Source organism: Pagrus pagrus (assembly GCF_965226575.1).
Source record: "Pagrus pagrus genome assembly, chromosome: 20".
NCBI lineage: Eukaryota > Metazoa > Chordata > Actinopteri > Spariformes > Sparidae > Pagrus > Pagrus pagrus.
In genome coordinates, this window is record NC_140207.1 from 9,887,723 (window position 1) to 9,908,637 (window position 20,915).

General features: G+C 41.0%; 1 protein-coding gene across 2 annotated transcripts in view; it reads left to right on the forward strand.

Moving 5' to 3' along the window:
• The window catches only part of plxdc2b (plexin domain containing 2b), a 90,026-nt gene that overhangs the window by 61,563 nt on the left and 7,548 nt on the right, over nucleotides 1-20,915 (forward strand). For both annotated transcript variants that reach the window (XM_084340663.1, XM_084340664.1), the window contains exons 7-12: nucleotides 866-965; nucleotides 6,949-7,044; nucleotides 7,225-7,306; nucleotides 11,963-12,023; nucleotides 12,104-12,257; nucleotides 17,684-17,722. In XM_084340663.1, the coding sequence (XP_084196789.1) occupies nucleotides 866-965; nucleotides 6,949-7,044; nucleotides 7,225-7,306; nucleotides 11,963-12,023; nucleotides 12,104-12,257; nucleotides 17,684-17,722 (532 nt within the window). The remainder of the gene's footprint in view (nucleotides 1-865; nucleotides 966-6,948; nucleotides 7,045-7,224; nucleotides 7,307-11,962; nucleotides 12,024-12,103; nucleotides 12,258-17,683; nucleotides 17,723-20,915) is intronic.

A 20,915-nucleotide genomic window follows, 5' to 3' on the forward strand; every position in this document is an offset into this window, starting at 1 on the left:
TCTTTTACTTCAACTCCTGAAAAATTGGAACCAAAAAAGTGTTCAAAAAAATTAAAAACTAAAGAAAACAAGCTTGAGCACACGTTTGCTTCTGTCTCTAACTCTGTCCGAACACTTACTCACACATACACTTCATGTTCATGTGTTTTCAGGCTGGTCATTATTCAGAGGAGTGAGAAAATAAGCTTAATGACGGCTGCTCCTTCAGAAAATATCATTTAATGCCCTCATGTCTTGATGTGGTTCTAACATTATATGAAATCATGTTTCAGGTTTTGTATCAGGCACCCCAGTGGAGTTTATTAATGTCCAAATTTTAAAAACTGTGTGGAAAAACAACCTAATTGAACAGAGAAAAAGAGACTAATGAAAACTATTATCCAACAGAGACTTCTGCAAGAGTGTGAAAATGCAATTACCAAGTAATGATCTATGATAATTGCAGTGGTTACAACAGCAGGGCTGCTTATTTTATCACTGAGGCCTGTTTTTGTTATTTTCTCATGTTAGACGAGCTGATCTGAAAGCTGCTGGAGCTTATTTATCCGATAGGTATTTCATTATTGGTCTAAAACAACCTGACCTCCATCTCATTTATCTTTAAGAAGTAATCCCTGAATCTGTTTATTTCCTTTCTTGCAGTGTTGTGCAAAATCAAAGCACAGCTTCTTTAACTTAAGGCCCACCTGTGTCTGAAATGTTTATTCTGTCCGCCAACGATAGCAATAAGTGCTCATTGAAGTTGCATAATCCGACAGCAGATTCCTATGGGAAATAAATTGGTTGTATTGTTGGTGCTGTCGGACCAACCGTCAGTCAGATCGTCATTGTTCCCGTAAATTGATTTTCCCCTCTTCTATTTCAGATCCCCATTGAAGTGTCACAGATCAGCTCTGTCAATCACCCGGTGAAGGTGGGCCTGTCTGATGCCTTTGTGGTGGTCCACAAGATCCAACAGATACCCAGTGAGTCTCAAACACACCTGGTGGCTTTGAGGAGAGACATCTAACGGCTGTTTCTCGTTTGATAAAAGGATTTTGGTCTTTTACAAAAAGGTCTATCTCTGTAGGGACCGTTCTCGTAATGTTATCTGACACTTAGGCCTCATTCAGACAGCCAACCACCATTAAACTACAAAGGAGAAGCTGCTTCAGCCTCTTCGTCACACGTTTCATTGCTCTGATTGGTTTTACATCTATCAAATTGCATCCAAAGGCATTTTGGTCCTTTCCCGCTGATAATGCACATATACAAATTTGGTCAGGCGATGCCAGGCTGCGTTTGGAGGATTCATTTTTTTAAATCAAGTTAGCTGGAGATGTATTTTCAACCAACTCAGCGTTTATTAACTACCATGAGCCTGCAAGTGACGTTCTACTTTTCATATCTGACAAAAAATCAATAACTAGAACAAATTAAAAGCTTTTGCTCACTTCTGTGAGAAATCAAAGACTAAAAACTTGAATAAAGCTGAATAAGAATAATAAAAATAAGCTGACTGAGCGCATTGTTTCATGGCTCTGAGTTCAGCCTGGTCTGTTTTGCTTTAGCTTCGACTGTCACCACCTCTTCTCCGACACTGCTCCAGCTCTCAGTGGGCAGCTGTGGGCACAGCTCCAGATCTGCCTCTCCTCCCATTTGCTTCTGAGGTACGGCAATTTAGGCCCATTAAATTTAAAGCAAATGCGAGCAAAGGGGAGACGCTTCAAACCTTTTTATCCTCAGTCAGACTCTGCTTCTCTCTCTCTCTCTCTCTCTCTCTCATGGGCTCTGATTCAAAGCCTGCCACAATAATGAGTTGTCAAATACGGTTTATTCAGTAATTTAAACTCTGTTTTGGTTGCGTGTGTGAAACTTGGATCATATGTTGTATTTCAAAGTTAATAACTTATAACTTACGAAGGGCTTTTTTTTTCATCCTTCACGTGGCATCATTACAGTATGTTGAGTTGGATGAGGAGGCGATTGCAGCTGAATATATCGTGAGAATGATTTTTGTAAGTAAAACAACTCACCAAACGCCAGATCCTTGGAGTGGTAGGATTTTCTGACATGGGCTTTGTTTTGAAGGCTTTTCCTACAAGATCTCTTTCTAGACGGCTGTAGTTGTCACTGAGTGATTTGTATATTGAAGTTGTGACTGAGACCTACTAGCCGTCTTTGATGCCCCTGACACGGCCTGATGAAACCAGTGTGTGCAGCTTCTTGGCTACGGAGTGATGAAATCTTGAATGGAAGCAGACTGAGGCCGAGGTGTTGTGTTGTGTTGAGCTTGAATGACGTCTCTCAGGGACACGCCGCCTCATTTTACGAGTTGGAGTGAGAACGTGTTGACCGTAACAATGTGCCTTTTGAAAATAAGTTTTAGAAACGCATGCTACTAGCTAACAGTTAGCTAACATTGCACGCACAAACAGTTCGCACTTCACCGTTCTTGTGTGTTGAGCTCACTCGTCAGCCCACAGTGGTTATGTTTAGCTTGGACTGCCATTGTCCTTTGATTTCACACAGAAGCGAACAAAATCAGCTTCTCATTTTCAGCCATTACAGTCACTGATTTTGTCGGCTGAAATGTCAAATGTCACAAGCAGGTTTTAAGCAATGGGTCGAACAAACGGACAAAAGCAGGCTGTTGGTGTGAGCCAGCAACGCCACTTTTGCCAGCTCAAATGACAAATGTTTGGCAGAATTTATCAGTTTTAGTCCGAGACCTGGTTGAAAAATGAGAGTGTTGTAAAATGGGGTCTTAAATAGGCTTTGCACGTGATGGCTAACAGACTAAAGCTAACATTACAACATCATCGTGCCCACCAGGTTACGGTCAATGTAGAAGACAATGAAATAAAGAAATGTGGAAAAGTAGACTGTTATTTTATTCTAACATTGTTAGACTTGCTTTCAAAAACTATATTTTTTCTTTTAATGTCACAAGACTAAAGGCTGTTTGGATGAAGACTAATTGCTGTGTTTGGCAGTTGTAACGCTATCTCGGGTAACATTAGCTGAGGTCGCTGACGTTCCCAGCGACCAGACAAACACACAGTTTAGTCCATTCCTAACATTTCTGCTCTTAATTGGGTTTTTGGGTTTCGGGAAGGCTAAATCAAAGAAAGCGCCCTCCAAACTCTTTAAATGCAGAGTATCTGTCTCACTACAGCCCTGTGCTTTCACATGTGGGGGAATCCATATCTTGACAGGCCTGCCATGTTTAGTGAAATCAAACTCTCTTCAAGCAACAGCTGAAACAAACAAAGCTTTGTTTTCCTGCTGTTCAACGAGCATGTGATATTTGCAGAGTGCACAGGTTCTGAAGGAAAGGGCAGCATTTGCATCCTGCACCTGTCAGACCAAAGAGCTTGACGTGCCGCATGAGCTGCATGGCAGGAGTCTGCGGAGACGGATCAGATTCCAGGTTCTTATGGTAATGTCCTTAAAGGAAAAGCTCTCCCAAAAATGAATGAGTGTCTACTCACCCTCATGCTGATGGAAAGTCAAGTGACATTTTGTGGTCTACTAAACATTTCTGGAGCTTCACAGCAAAACAGCGTTACAGCATTCTCCTAGACAATTGAAATAGATGGGGACTTGTTTTAAAATGTAAAAAAACAACCAAAGAAAAAACATGTCCGCTGTAATCCAAGTGTCACTGTGAAGCTCGGGAAATGTTATATGGACTATGTAATTTCAGACAACTCTCCATCAGTCTGGGATAAGTAGATGATGACTTGAATTTTGATTTTTGGGTGAACTTTTCCTTTAAATGGATATAAATCATAGTGGTGCTTTGATATGAGACTAGTCATTGATAGATAGGGGCTAACCTTTAGAAAAAGCAAGAACCAGCAGTTGTAGGGTGCCATAGCTCATTCCTCAGCCCCTCTTTGTAGGATGGTTACAGTTAATGTGTCACCTCAAGTCCCCATTTGTTCTTGCAGTCTTTAAATACAGTAGAAATATACAATAGGTTGGAAAAGATGCTGCAGTTCTTGGACTTATCTGTCTTGATCTGCTTTAGATCTTATTCAATGGCATCTTGGTGAAAGAAAACTAGATAGATATGTTGTTCATCATGTATCAGGGCAGTCAAATGACTTCTGATAGTTGGTGTGTAAAGTTTCCATATCCTGAGAACATAAAAACCTTAATCTCACCAGAGAGAAAACACAGATCAGAGCCATGACCACTGCAGGCTGCACCATGAAGGAGTGTTTCAACGCAGTTAATTGCCTCTGCAGCCAATTATTGCACGGCAACCATGGCAACGAGCGGGACATTATTTAACCGACTGTAGCACTGGCCCGAATTAAAAGCTCAAATAAAACCTTTTTACGCTGCCTCCGGGCAGAGCGGGCCAACAGCCCATCCAGTAAATGAAAGAGATGGGGGAGAAGATTTGTGGGTGTCCTGTGGCCAGGGGTGTGTAATTAACAGGTCAGGTACGAGCACATGTGAAGACCCAGGCTTTAATATACTTTCCCTATGCTGGAGTATGCATTATTAGTCACAGTGAGTCATTCTTTTCATATCCTCCTGCCTGTACCTGGATTAATAATCTTGATTCCCAGCAGGAAGATGCCAAGACTGGAACTATTAATTATACACAGTAATCGGCTGTCATTATGTTTTATTTTTAGATTTCTCACAGCTGATCTTTGCTTTAGAGGAAACCTTTAATATATTGGAGATATCAGCGAGCCGGGAGTGTAATCATGACGTTAAAGGGGTCGATTGAGGGCGTTTATTATTATTTTCTGTAACGGTACAAACAGCCAGAGTGCCGTCTGATAAGCAGACTGCCGTTTCACCATCGATCTTCAACCCAGTGTCCTCGTGACATCATACTTCTATTGATTTCCGGGCAGTTAGCAATAAGAGGCTGCATGGTATTGAGATTTTATCAAAAACACACATTTTTCCATTATGTTTTATATCTTAAAGGAGTCATATTATGCTCATTTTCAGGTTCATCATTTTATTTTGGGTAACTACTAGAATATCAGTTTCCTCAACGCTCTGTTTTAGCTCCTGTCTCTTTAAGGCCCCTCCCAAATGCCCAGTCTGCTCTAATTGGTCAGCTCACATACGTCTAAATTAATTCTTACGTGCCAAACTACCTGCTAGGCATAAATTATGCTAATGTACGACTCCATGATGTAGTGTGATGTCACAAAGTCACAGAATTAAAGGCGGGACTACTGACGAGGTGTTTCCGGAGCAGTGTTTTCTGTGGGAGAGAGGAGCTTTTGTTGCTGCTAAATTTCAAAAGATCCTTTACAAGCATAAACATCCATATAAAACTCTGAAGGAATGGAAAGAAAAGAATAAATGTAATAATATGTCTCCTTTAAGAGAGTGAAACTATGTATAAGTGTATTATCTTTAATTTTGACAAAGTTAATTGAGCCTCTTGTGCATAATTGATGAGACACTTAAGCAAATCTTTCTTTGCCTGATAGCATCAGTGGAAGGTAACTAAATCCTCATTAGGTGTTGTTTATGTTGTGGCTGAGACCAGGCTATAATTGATCTGATTTGCGGCTTCCTTCCACCTACAAACCAGAGGCCAGCGAGGCTGCACAGTCTGCCCACACATCAGCAGCCTCAGGCTGGGGATCTGACCTTCCTCTGGCCCCCACCGTGTCATTAGGCACCTGATAATCCCTTTCCCAGGGGCAAGAGGAAGTCAGGCACCAGGGGAGGAGAGGCGGGGAAACGAAGGGAGGTCTTATTCTCAGGTTAGACCGAGCTGGCTCACATTTGCTGCTTTGATCAGTTGTCCCGTGTATAATCAAACCAAGCAGGTCTGCAGGGGAACAACATCCTCTCACATGGGAAGAACAACACTGTAGCAAGTGCAGCCAACATTTCAAGACCAAAACTCAACAACCAAACAAAGAAAGTAACATTAAATGGTGTGAAATGAACAGTTTAACATTTTGGGAATTGTTCGATTTTTTTGTTTTTCTGCATTCTCCATTAACTGATTTATTGGCCACTTGGGGGCAGTGAAAACAAGGTATGAACACAGCGCTGACATATTATCACTTTGTTAGCAAACAGTTGATTATCATCGCAACCAGCAGTTATAGAATAGTGTTGTATCGTTACTGCAGAAAATGAGTATTAACATTAATATACATCAATATATCAACATTTTTGACAAAACTATCATGGAGCAATGAATGAAGACTCACAAGTCACCCCTTGATATATGTTACGCAGCCATAGTCTGGTGTATTGAATTTCAATTGAATTTTTGTAGCTCATTGCTCAAGCAAATATAAGTAGATGTCACGGATGTAGCAGTGCCTCAGTGTACACTTCTGTGCATCCCAGTGATTTATCCTACAGATTTAATGTTTAATTCCTGAAGCGCCTGCATAGAAAGTCGTAACAATCAAATTAAGGTTTAGATTAAGAACTTTATTAACAGAAGCAAGGAGTTATGATCAGATTTGTTAAGATGCTGTGCACGAAAAGAGCCTTTTTGACTTCAACAAGGGGTGTCATTTATCCTCTTTTCCATTTCCACTGATGGTAGTAGTGAAGATGCATGGGCAGCAAAAGCAAGCAGCCCATTTTACCACTGACCCATATGAGTTATAAGGGCCAGAATGCAATGAGAGTCAATGATGTTTCTAATCAATTGCTCCATCTCACACCGGCTGATGACTTGCTGTTACAGATGACTGGGAAGGCAGCCCTTCAACAGGGTCTGATTGATATCAGCTCCCAGGGGAAATTGCTACCGTCCTTTGCCAAGTCATGGGCTGACACTTTGGGCACAATGAGAGGGGAGAGATAAAGTGCTGTGGTAGCATCCCTTATGACCTGATACTGCCTCCCGCTCTCTTTCTTCAGGGACCACTTGTCCCAGTTCTTATCTCTGGGAGGAAGATTTGTGATGGTTTGCTCTCACACTCTGTCTCCTCTTTCTCCAAAATATAGACGTGCGACGGAGGACAATCTACGAGTACCACCGCGTCGAGCTGACGAAGACAAAGATCACCAACTCTACAGCCGTGGAGATGATGCCGTTACCCAGTAAGGAGGATTTATTGTAACAGCTTTAGGCTCAGTCAATGTGCGCTTCTGGTGTTATGAGTGTTATTGGATGGATTCCTTCTCATTATATTGACCTTTTTCCTTGTCTGTGTGTCCATTAGACTATTGATTGTATAAATTGTTTTAAATCTGACACGTTTCGACCTTTCTCCTCTCCAGCCTGTCTCCAGTTCACCAGCTGTAGCGCGTGCATCTCCTCGCAGATCAACTTCAACTGTAGCTGGTGCCATCGGCTCAACAGGTTGGACTTTTTTGAAACACTTTTGCTCGAAAGATTCACCTTTGACTACTTTTACTCCTCTCCTCCAGACACATTCTCACTTCGGCTGAAACTGAAATGCAACCAAGACTCCTGATCTCTAACGAAACACAGATACCACGTGATACCAACCTCTTTATACTATTGGCTGACAAACCTCGTTAGAAGCTGGAACCAGCCGTCAGAACAAACATTTTAAAATATTAATTCACAGTCATAATAATGTTTTTAAGGTAAAGAGATACTTTTAGTCTGCACCTTTCTACAAACTCTGTAGATGTATGTTTGTTGTCTACATAAAAATGTTATCAATACGACCTTTCACACTTTAATATTAAAAAAACTTATTTAGGTCCTCGTAATGTAAAGCAATGCACATCTGGAGTGCACACAGCTGTCCACAGCATCTCTGGTGCAGTATAATGCTATTCAGTAAATGGGAATGTAGTTTTACCAGCAGCTTATTTAAACATTCATTCAACTCACACACCTGTTCTGTCAACCTCTGCTCCGCTTCTCATCTTATCCTTCCTGTCTCCCCTGCACTTCAAACAAAAGTAAATATTTGAGCTGCTAGAAGAAGAGTTAGCGCGCCTCCACAGAATTTCCTGACAGCTGAAACGTGAGCTTTTGTTTTGCTGGACAAGAAAGTTAGAGTGAAAAAGACAGAGAAGAGAAGTAAATTATAAAGATATAGTTGTGTTATCATTCTGACAGGTAAGAAAGTTTCAATAGATGTTTACTCTCCTGATAAACGTGTAGGCTGGATGTGTTGTTGAGGTTCATTCGGGCTGACGAGGGATCTCTTCTCTTTTGTTTGCTGCTGCACTCTGAATGCCTGATGCATCAAATATTAATCTGCCACTCTTTTATTTTGGACTCATTTATTCTGTGAGTAATGTGGTTGACTGCAGAAATGTGCCGCACTTCTGCTCCGTCCGTCGAGATTTGTTATTTAAGATTTACACTGGGTTTTGAATTTGACTTTCCTTTTGCTTCCTAAATTTTCCTGCCTTTGACGGAGACAAACTAATTTCAGCACAACAACCCGAGGAAGTGATTTACCTCTCAGCAATTTATGGACGCCACGGAGAGCTACTGTACGACCGTAGCGGTGATTTCATTAAGCTGCGTTTTAATTAGCTTTCTAACTGTGTTAATATCTGACTGTTCAGCCTTCCTCTGCCCTCTGTATCCTTCAGCCACTTCCTTTGAAAAAGGCAAACATGCTTTGAACACATGCTAATTAAAAACCGTGGCAGCCTCTTTGGCTCCAGGGTTAATGAAAGGCGCTGACATTTTAAGAGAACAACCCTAATGAACTTTTCTCACAGTGCAGTGGTTGGAAGGTGAGAGCGCAGCGCCTCTGTCATGCTAAGTTCTGAACTGAACCAGTTTGCTGGGGGTCATGTGTGCCACCGGTGCAGAAGCAGGTCAACAAAGCAGGACTGAAGTCCCAGTGGACATGAAGTGTCTGTGTAGCTGAACATTGATGTGTTTAGAGGCCTTGCAGGGGTTTGTTTACCCTAAAAAACACAGCTGGTGAGCATTACAAATGCAGCTCGTAGAAAATGAATGTCTGTTGAGGAGACAGATATTGAGTTTTAATATGTCTTAGACTCCCAGGAAATTATTATTGCATACTGTTATGTTGAGAAATTGTGTTTGAGCTGTTGTTGCACTGCCAGACAATAAGGGATGGAAGAGGTATTCGGTTCCTTTACTTAATAAATCTAATGCAAAAATTCAACAGATTAAATAAAACAGTATTATCAGTAAAACGTAATTAAAGTAACAAAAGGGAGAGTACTTAATATGCTGCAAGTGTTACGTATTAGCCCAGTATCACGCCAAACTGTGTAATAGCCCTGTTAGGGTCGAGTTATCAACAACAAACATGCTACGTCTGGCTACATTTTCAAAATAAAAGCATCATAACTACTTGGTTAGGTTAAGGAAAAGATGAGGGTTTCGCTCACAATAAATACTTCCTTAAAACAGTCACCGCTGGCTGTGAATATACCGCCCAACCACCCACATCCTCTTGATGCAGACTTTGAATTGCAATCGTGCATTGTTCGCTACATTATTGCTCCATGCTGGTACTGTACTTTCATACACGAGTATATTTTTTGCGCCAGCGACTCAAACTGTCGCCCTAACATGTTGACCTTTATTGGTCAGCAAGGACGTCATCTTTTTCGACAGAAAACGTAAGGGGCTCTGGGTGCAAGTCTAACATTGTTCATTTGAATATACTTCCAAAAGAACGCTCAACTAGTATCTGCATGTCCATGAATTTGAGAAGGCATTTTAGAAGCAGGAATAAAATCCGAGAATGAGATCCATCCATCCTGCTGTGAACGCAGGAACCTGCAACCTGAAGAGAAATATTCTCTTTCATTGGTTCATTTATATTCAGATGAAGCACCTCCGCCCATTTGCAATTAAACGCATTGTGGCTCACTGCACTCGATGGCAACTAGCTGCGACGGATGCCATTGAGAAGAAACAAAACACAAGCTCCCCACAGGGACAGGTTGGTCCAGACCTGCTCAATAATACTGCGTCTCGTTCTGCTTCCATCTTCTCCCTCTCCGGAGGGAAAACCAGCCAGGGAAAAGTGGGGGATTAAGCGGAGGAATCTGTCTCGCCTGATTGAACAGATGAGGCAGAATCTTTTTGTGGGGGGGGGGTGAATAAAACTAATGGGATGATTAGAGAGGTAGAAAGATGAAAATGGACTCGTTCACATAAAGCCATTACCATAACAATATGTTCACCAGAGAAATGGAGCCTGCTGGGGATGTCTTAGACTCTGCTGGACTCACATTGTCCTTCCTCCACAAAGCACAGATATCATTGCAGGTTTGAAACCACTGCTTCCCTGCGTTGTGAGTCGGTCAGGTTCATTTTGTGTATTTTTTTATACAACTCCCACCTGAGTGACAAATAATTTAAGCTTTTCCACTTCAGTGTGAGTGGGTTTACCGCTTTGCATACCAACTTCAACTCCCAGACGTGATAGTTTTTGTGGCAAAGGGCCGAGACAGGATGATGTCGGGTTCACTAGTGGGCGAGTTATAATTTTGATCCGTTTACAGCATGAAGGATTAGAAGCTGCTGCCTCGATTACTGTCTGCCTTTTGAGGTTATTAGAAGTCTTGGACCGTGATGCGCCGTCTACTCAACAGCACCCTTATCCCAAGGCCCCATGACCCATTGAACTTCCCCCTCACAGATCCTCCGTCTGCATACTGTACAGAGCCGCTCCCTCCTTGAATCTCAGAGGGAGGCGGTGGGAAGCGCAGATGTTTGCCTCTCAGCTTGATTCAGAGTAGAAAAAGCATTATCGTATAAAATGATAGATTTACATCTCTGCCTCCTGAGAGTGCAGTTGAGATTATGTTACATATCTGTTAGAGCGCCACTCCACCAATTTTTACACATCAAGATCAGTTTCCTTATCCTAAGGAGTATTACTCAGCCTCTGTGGCTCTTGACACAATCTCAACTTGGGCTTAAAACCGTTGTCACAACTTTTTATGTCCACTGTCAATTAAAGATCTAGTGTGGAGGATTTAGGCGGATCTGTTGGCAGAAATGTAATAGAGTATTCAGGATTATGTTGTCATCACTAAGAGCCGCTGTGTGTTCGTTACCTCAAAGTGAGCCTGATCTACAGAGAGAGAAAATCCTCTTCGACAGAGTCCGCCACGTTGCACGTTATGTTTCTAGAGTAACTAAGAATGGACAAACCAAACGCCGGCTCTAGTGAGGGCATTTTGTGGCCACTGTAAGGGATTTTTGGTGCACGATACTGTTCATATAGCTGTTATGATTTGGTCATGTGCAGTTTTATATGTCGCATTTGATTGGATTAATGTATGTATTCACCCTCAAGTTCAGGATGAGTCATCAAAAATATTCTAATGAATACGAGAAGATCGACGTGCTGTGTATTTAGCATGTAACCACTGACGCAGAGGTCAAAACTCCAGCAACTATTGTAGTATCGAACAACTTTACTGTTATAGACCAACATGTTTTGGTTTAGGTGCAGTCGTGGGACTCGGTTCAACTGACACACTGAGACAGGATTAGATTTTGAGAAATGTATCTTTTTATATTGCCACTGAGAAGAAACAAAACACAAGCTCCCCATAGGGACAGGTTGGACCAGACCTGCTCGGTAATACTATCTGCCGTGTCCTAAAAACACTGCACTATAAATTGGTTTTGAGTAGTTTTAAAGAGTTTGAAGTGTTTGTACTTCGCGAAGAGGGTCTGAAAATATATGTCATTAGTGGCATTATGGGCAATGTCGGCCCATGTTAAGGACCAGGGCCCAGAATAGACACCATTTAGAGCATTAAGCATATTTATTGGGTTTAACTAACTTATTATGTCCTTATAAACCTTTACTAAGCTTTTTTTGTTGCTTTATTGACTTAATTTGCATTAACATTATAAAAAAAATAACTATGAACTACTTATACCATTATGACAAGGACTTCAATAGAAGGTGTTACCATCTTTTCTGCACACTGTCTCTCGCAAGTCCTCCCAACCGCATAATATACAACAATATTTGTTAAATATACTGAAGATTGACCATTTGCCTGATATTTGTTTCAGATGTTCCAGTGGCTTTGACCGCCATCGGCAGGACTGGGTGGACAACAGCTGCCCAGATGAGGTAAGCAGTCAGTAATTTGTACGCATCATTTTCTTTTTTAAAGACCGCAAGCAGCCTTGACAACACTTCTCATCTTTCAGACTAAGGACAAGATGTGTGACATCATCGACACCACGTATCTCTACCCCTTCACCACCACGATCGTCGCCAAAACAACATCCAGGAGCAAAGAGGCCACTGCAGGCGGGGACACGCCCTCCACCTCCCACCCTCCCACCAGCGTCCCCACTGAAGGTAAAGTAGAATACAGAGCTGGAACGAGGCCACGGCGCATATTGTGCCGGAGCCCGGACCTTTCCTTCAAGCTGTGATGGATGCTCTGCTCTGGCAAGATGTTAAATGAAGTGCATTTGCTGGAACTGTTCTTTATTGGTATTGATGTGTTTCCTCTTTTACAACATGCACAAGACACTTCTCTCTTTTGGAGACAGCATAAATATGTGCTGTAGCTCTCCACTTAGGCTAAAAAGAATTAATTCCAGATGGCAGGCAGCGGAGCAAAGCACAGCAGCTGTGTTTGTACCAACTTTTAAACAATGCAGTGAGTTGGACAAATATCACCAGTCCAAAATAGATGCACCCAAACAAACCTGTGATCATGTCGCTCAGCTCTGCTGTCTCGCCATCAATCTTTGTTCTCAGCTATCTTTTATTCCTAAAACGTCCCTTTCATCGTTGATCGGATGACATATCAAAAGTTTTCTCATCCACTATTCTTCTATTTAATCATTTTTCAGGTTAATTGTGGAGCATTAACTTTCAGTATTCGCCTGCGAAGGCGAATGATTGGCCAAATTTCATTTCTGAAGGCTGAACGTTTAATGGGAAATTAGATTGAGCGCTGGCTTTTGTCAAAGTAAGTGGAAAGTGACTTTACAATCGTTTTGGAGTTTAGTGAAATTGGCTCGATCTGATATTGAAGCTCTCTGAAAGCTGGTCCTTGTTATTACCTGTGTCCCCGCTCTCTCTTTCATAGTCACATTTTACATCCGAGAGCTCTTTCTCGTCGGGTCCTGTGGCTTTTTAGTGGGAAAGAGAAAACAGATATCTGGGACAAAATTACATTTTACTTTGGTTAAACAGACAGTCAAGATAGTTATGTTGAATATTTCCAACAAAGCCACAAAGGTAATATACAGATATAAAACCATGTGTGAAATATGTATATATGTGGGTTATGAATATATTTCTAGGTAGGAATGAACATGGCTGGAGATACAAAACAGAGAGATTTTTAATAATGTTATATCTTTAAAAGGTACACAGTAATTTATAAGTCATTATTACAGAGGGTTGCAAAAGAAAATATAAGTTTATAAACTCCTTCATGCTGCATAGATTAAGGGATGTTCAGTTCAGTTCAGCTCTACAGTATCGGTCCCTCAAATCACTCCAGAGAATTCAACTTTGTTATTGTTATAGTAGTTTGCTTTGTATGTATGGACATACAGTATTCATGTATAGGAGATAGTGGTGGTTTCATTGTTATCTCCTCATATAAAATTGAGCAAAAATCCTAAATATTAAAGGCAATCAGTCAAAATACATTTTAACATGACATTTACAGTAGACAAGTTTTCAAAGATATTTCATCTGTCACAGTAACATGCTTCATTTCAGCTTCACTGAATGTTTGAAGGGGTCGTGTTCCTTTGATATTGCAGTGTAAAGCACCGAACACATGATTCACTGAACCCCAGCGGGCGTCTAACCCCAAACCGTACTGCAGTATAATCTCAGTTATCTAATGCAAATCCGCTTTGAAAGGAGCAGTCAGGATCCTCCTGGTGATGATAGGAAAACCAAGGCCAAGGTGTCCTTTAAAGTTTGTTAAGTTTCATTTCTGTTTTTTTTTTTTTTATCCCCCTCGTCTCCAGAGACGCGAGCGTTACGAGTTGACTGAATTTATGGTGCCAATTTTCAGCTCGATTCACTTTTTTATGGCGCTTTGAGCAATTTCTTTAAGTAAACAGGCAATTAATCTTAATCAGCTCCAGATGTGGTGGTGGTGAATCAACATGATAGGAAGGAGCCACTCACTTACTGTCATCATGAAACACTGTGTAAATAATCAATACCAAAAGCATACACACTGTGCTGTATGCAGTGTGCTGCGTTAATTGTATGTGATATCTGGGATGCAGAACGGGCGCATCAGTGAGCTGTCATTCATTTCAGACATCCACTCTTCTGTGATGAATTAATTTTATAGCATCCTTTTAAGAACATTAGACCTCATCTATAGACAAGGTGAGCCTGTGAAGGTCATATGGCTTCAACTTTGTATCTGACTGATACTCAGAGAAAATTTATTATCCATAACAAATTGATGGAAATGTGTCTTTGACCCGTCTTTCAAGATAAGTGCGGCTGTAAAAGAAGAAGAAATGGGCAGGATGTAGGGTAGAATGTCCTTCATTTCTTGTTTATAATGTAAAGGATAACACTAATGACGTCAACCTTTAAAGGCAGGTCATAAATATACATGCTTTCATTTTAAAGATGTGCATTAATGTCCAAAAACAGCATAGTAAATGTTACTCAAACAGGAGGAAAGAGTGCGTTTGTTGGGGATTATTTCAGCAGAGGGTGAATACACAAAATGTTTTGATGACTATACAGATGATGCTTGTAAGTGGGATCAGTTCAGAGAGATATTATATTAAAGGAGACATGTGATGCTAATTTTTAGGTTCATAATTTTACTTATACTTTTACTGGGTTACAACTAGAACAGGTTTACCTGCTTTAATGCTCAAAAAACACATCAGTCTTCTCATACTGTCCAGTGAAGCAGCACTGTGTTCCCCCTCTGTCTGAAACGCTCTGTTTTAGCTCCTGTCTCTTTAAGGCCCTCCCTCCTGAATACCCGTTTTCCTCTGATTGGTCAGCTCACACATGCCTGACCCAGCACCGCTAGCAACAATAGAGCAGCTGTGCCAAATCAATTCTTACATGCCAAACTAGCCGCGAGGCAAAAATTGTGCAGAATGTGTGACATGGTGATGTAGTGTGATGTCACAAAGTCACAGAATTAAAGGCGGGACTACTGATGAGGCGTTTCAGGAGCAATGTTCTCTGTGGGAAAGCGCAGCTTCTTTTAAGCCTTATTCTTTTAACTGCAACCCCAGTCTTTCAAACAGACTTGGGAGTAAAAATAAATGTAAAAACATGATTCAAAACAGTATTTTCTTATCTTAAAAGTACAACAAGAACAAGGCTTTAGTGCTTCAATCCGTCTCTGTTGTCAGATGATATCAGTATACAGAAGCACAATGACCTGGCTTTGACATTGCCTCCAGCCAACAGGAAATAAAATGAAATGAAGAAGACAGCAGGGATCCTCCTGCACAGGAGAGCACCTCTCACAATCCATGCACTGACTACCTCAAGATCTTTTTGAATGATGAGGCTATTTTCCTGTGAATTGATTGGTCAGAAGGCGGTGAAACGACCTTATAAAGCATCTTAAAAGTAACTTTCTTCCTTTGTGAAGTGCTCAATTTAATATTTTTGGTCAATTTTCAGTCCATGTTTTTCTCATCCTGTCCATCTCCTTTATATACTCCCTTTCCCGTGTGACTGTATCTGTGTGTGGAGGTCAAGAGGTCACTCTGGGGTATTTGTTGTATAGCCGACGCTGAGAAACCCCTCGCGCTTTCTGACACGTACGGCGGATCAGTTTCCAAAACTCTCACCTGTCTGTTCAGCTGCAGGGGTCAAAGATCAGATCACAGAGCAGGCTGGGTGGCTCACAGTCGTGCTGGTGACCTGCAGCTGGACGAGAGAGTAAGGGAAAGCAAGACAGGCGGACTGGAGAAGAGAAATGTGTCTTGAAATGTGTCTGTGTGGAAGGGAAAATCCCTACATGGAAGGTTTAGATCTGCTCTCAAACTTCATATCGAATTACAATCAGCTGCCAGGTACAGCAAGCTAAAACCGATGTAGTTTGAGTGTTTAGTTTTTGTTGAAAGTGTTGATTCAACTTTATGGTCTTTTTGGAGGATGTAGTCTGGTGCTGTTCAACTGTATATCAACAAGGGAGCGCTAAATAACAGAAATGCTTGTCTGTAGTTTTAGTTTTGAGTTTCATACATCAATAACTTTTAATCTGTTTTCACTTGTTGTTGCACAGGTGTTATTTTTTACCTCATGATCTGATATTGAAGCCTGGCGCCTTGTTGAAGTTAAATTAAGTTTACGCTACACGATTTGAGCTCTGATTTTCCACTCGCACGCAGTTTTTGGAGATCCCCAGATCAGAGGCAAATCAGCGCTCGCTCTTGTGAGAAGACGATCACTGTGTGTGAGAGATGAACTGATGCGCTGCAGACTTCTGACCAGCTTTACATTCATGTTGGCCTCCTACCTTTACATACATGTCATGAGCTGGAGTCAGTGCAAGATTAGGCTTTTTTAAATATATATTGATGTACTTTTGTTGATAACCTTTTATTTATTTAAAAAACATTACATTCTCTTCGTAATTTATGCAGTTATTTTAATGTGGGATAATGCAACACAGCTCTGTAAAAAACCTCCCTCTATTTAGACTCAGTTTATACACTTTTTTAAAGGTACATATCATGCTTTAAAAGGAAATTCAGTTATTATTTCTAACCATGGGCTGCAATGGCTGCAGCAAATCCTTGAGGGCAACTTTGACCTTCAAAAAAGTGCAGTAGAAGTGTTTCAGACTATTATTCCGATTGTCTGACAACATTAGGGAACATTACTGAAAGCATGCCTACAGAGACCTGAGTCAAAGAGTAAAATCATTTTTGCTTAACCAGAAACAGCCACACTCACCAAATCCACCAGACTCAATTCTCAAAAAGATTCATTTTAATGTTGTAAAACACACTTCACTCAAACGTGACAGAAACACTGTGGAATCTCCCTTTAATATCTGCGTAATTTGGGTACATGGTTATAATGTTATTTTACAAACCTAACTACTACATATATTAATCAGGAGGATAAATGGCAGCAGAAAACAGTTTAACAGAGAAAACAGAGAACCCTAGGAAACATCCAGACCAGATCTCGCTAACTTCTGGTATAAATGTCTGTAAAACACTTTGTCATTTTGTTATTTTCCTTGAGCAGCGCTGATGATTCATATTCATGACCCTCGCTCTGATGTGGGACTGACTGGGCCTAAATTCTGTGTGGTCGCTTACAGTACAACATCTCATTTAATGATTCATTCAGACGCTGAAATGTGGCTGCAGCAGTCGCTCTTGTGAGGATTGAAAATAGAAAATCCTTTTGAATTACATCGTTCAGTGAAATATATCTGGTGCCGTATGTGCTGAATTTGCATAATGTGAATCCTATGGTGTGTGTAAATGTCTGCTACCCTGTCGAGGAGAAGTGGGTCACGCTACATTTCCATATTTCACATGTGTAGTTAACCCCAGACAGCTTTTCTGTGGTGAATTATGAATGCTGGACCATTATATTCAAAGCTTTAATTTTTAATCTATTATATTACAATTTAAGTGTATTACATTTCATGTTGAAAGGAGGATGATCCACTAATGAAATAAGCTTCAAATCTCATTTGGGACCTTCAGGGAGTTAAAAAACAAACTACAAAGAGAAATATTGATTATTGTGTCTGACGCTCTGATGTCTGTCTCTTTGTCTCCTCACAGATGACACCAAGATCGCCCTGCACCTCAGAGACAACCAGGGTGAGTCCACATCTTCCTCTGCTCTGCCTTTACGCCCCGTGTGTGTTTCTTTGACTGCCTCCTGTTTTTTTGTTTTGACGCATTGGTCCCAGATTTGCTTTTTGATCTTTCTGGAGGACGTGTGGCTCAATCAGCTGATAAACCTCGTCCAGACTATAATGCTTAACTGTCCTTTGTGGGCTGCAGCCATCAATTACAGTGTCTGGACCGGTGTGAGGGAGAGTAGAGGCTGCATTCACAAAAGTTGCACTTTATATCACTTTATATTAGTCACAAAGGCAATATACAGCAGAGCTTTGTGTTTCGTATTTTTTCATTAAGATGTGACTGAAGTGAAAAAGAAAGTCCCCGTCCAAACAATTTAGATGTCAACTAGTATGAATATCCAACCAAGAACTACTATATATTTCCTAAATTGTGTGAAGGAAAAAAATGTAGTTTGTGTTTACAGAGTTTAGGTATATAAAATGGGGATCTTCTCACTATTTGGGCAAAAATATCTAAACTTAAATCCTTTTGGTGTTTAAATTGGTTCTTTTGCTGTGAAAACAACATTATCTGTCTTTGTTTGTCTCATAACAGTGTATGAATGCCAGAGTCTGTAGAAATTGTTTTCATTTCTTTGGTCATTAAACACAAATCCAGCGAGGAAGACTTTTTCCTTTAGCGTCTATATTTGCGAAAATGTGTTCCATCTTGGGCTGCAACTACATTTTATTTTTCATTGTTCATTAAAGTGGTATATTCAAGCAGTTTAATATTGTACCTTGTTAAAGTTGGCGTGCTTGGGAAACAAAGACTCAACAACTAGGTTACAGTGATCTGCAATCTAAAACAAAAGTGGCCCAGGGGCCTAAAGTGGGGGACCAATGGCCCCTTTCTGATTTCCTACCTACCTAGTTCTAGCACCCTTGCTTGGAAGATACCCATCGTCGAACACGGCCTTCATTTTGATCTCGTCTACACATCTGCAAAGTTTCATGACTGCATCTTGCATGGTTCTGACACCATCGTGCTGACAGACACCTGGCAAAATACTCAAAACTGCTTCAGTTCCCACATTAGCTGTCTCCAAGACCACATTTTGCCATAATGACACACACAGTCTCACAAAGCGAAAACACTTCCAGCCAGCGCTGTCACGGCTAATAATTATCAGCCACCACATTAACTTTTACCTGCATATTTTGCCTGAGTGGATTAAGCATGAAATCTGTTGATTTGTTTTATTGTTTGCAATAAAAATAGATAATAATGTTTCTCCAGATTAAATTGCTACAAATAATGTGACAGCGACTGATGTTATGAATGTTATGATGGTACGCTGAGAGATTTCAGTCCAATCACAACATGCATTAGCCACTAACATGTGCAAAACTCCAACTCAAATCAGTTTTTTGAAAATAGCTCCTCAAATGTTTCATTTCCTGTTGAGAGGAATTGGAAATCCGCCGCCTCTATCACACTTTCATTACACGAACGCTGCATGTCTCTCATCACCCGGACGCTTTTGTGCCGCCGCCTGGCACTGTGATGAAATCTTGCTTTTATTTTTTCATACATCTAACATTTTTCTCACCACCAACCTGTTCATAATGTTATTCAAGGTGAACATGAGTTTCCACTGTTCAAGTCAGAGCTGATTTATTGATTTTAGACAGAAAGTTTTGAACATATTAAAACCAATGGGCTAACCAGACATTATAGCGCTCGTATCAGCTGGCTACACCAGGGGTTTCCTCTGACTGTGGTAGGAAACCTTGAGCCTGAATCATACGGCTGCCCAGTTTGTATTGTTAGTTTCCTAAAAAACCATTAGCCAGGTGACAGGATGGTTGCGTGCCGCTAATGTTGAGCCGAAAAAAAAAAAAGAAAAGCTTGGCTGGGTTTATGTTTCTAAAGCTCTGATGCATTTTATTGCTGTCTAAGAGCTCTGCTGTCCATTAGTCTTTGCTCAGTCTCCTCAGGTTCGAGCACTCATAAGGACAAAGCTAATGGAGAATGAATTCAGGGCAATTTGCTGAAGTGAGCCATTTCAGCATCCTGATGCATAAACATTACTAAACAAGTCCATAATTATGAACTGAAGAGTATTTTTAACCATGCTGGTTCTGTGGGTGACAGTGTCGGTTTGTCCAGACTGAAATATCTCAACAAGTAGAGCTACAACAGTTAGTCAACTGGTGGACAACAATTTTAGTAACTGATCAATCGTTTAAGTCAGTTATGAAGTAAAAATCGTTAGCTACAGCCCTAGCAACAATTATTAGATGGATTCATGGTGCCAGTGCCAGGTAAAAGGCTAGCATGAAAACAGGAATGATACACAAGAAAAAAACTAAACACACAGGCAGCAAATGCGGGTAAAGCACAATGAGAAGACAGAACCAGGAAACCGGCGAGGAACACAGGCGACACAGGACTGACGGGGGTTAACAGAAAAATGGCGGGAAATAGACAAAGGCAGGAAGTGGAAAGTCACGACAAGATACACGAGGTTTATGTCCAAAATACCTCCAAAACTAATGACACTCCCCATCAGCATCAGTCAGACCTTGTGTTTACATGTTAGCATTTTGCATGTTAGCATGTTAGCACAACAAAATGACAAAACTTGACAACAGAAGACTTAAAAACAGGGTGCAAGGTTCTTGTCCACCGGCCAAATAGATAGTGAATATTAGATTACCATTGATTGCACTTGCATATTTTAGCAGTATTTGGCTAGTGGCTGGTGCTCATTTTGAGCCCATCTTAAAGATATGTTTTCTTAGCTGTCGCACTCTATACATGATATTCACATGCCCTTGTCTCTTCTGCCTTATTGGCTTAAATGTATCGCTCAGAACAGTCTGCCAAGACCCATGACCTCTCTCTGCTGCCCTCCCGCTGGTTATTTAGCCGCTAGGCTGTTGATTCCTCATTGTGTCTACATCTTCGCTCAGCCTCATGCCCCCTGCTAACCTACCCACACTCCAGACTAACAGCCTGTCTCATGGTTTGGGCTTCCAGCTGACCCAGAGACGGCTCTCGGACTCTGTAGCTCTGACAGATGAACACTCTCTGTGAAAACAAGAGAAACATCAAACAGCCTCACATCACTTTTCGGGGGGGGATTAAAGCACAATAGCGAGAATGTCATAATGTTGTTTTCTCTGCCAATGTAGTCCTGACTGACAGTCTGAGAGCTATC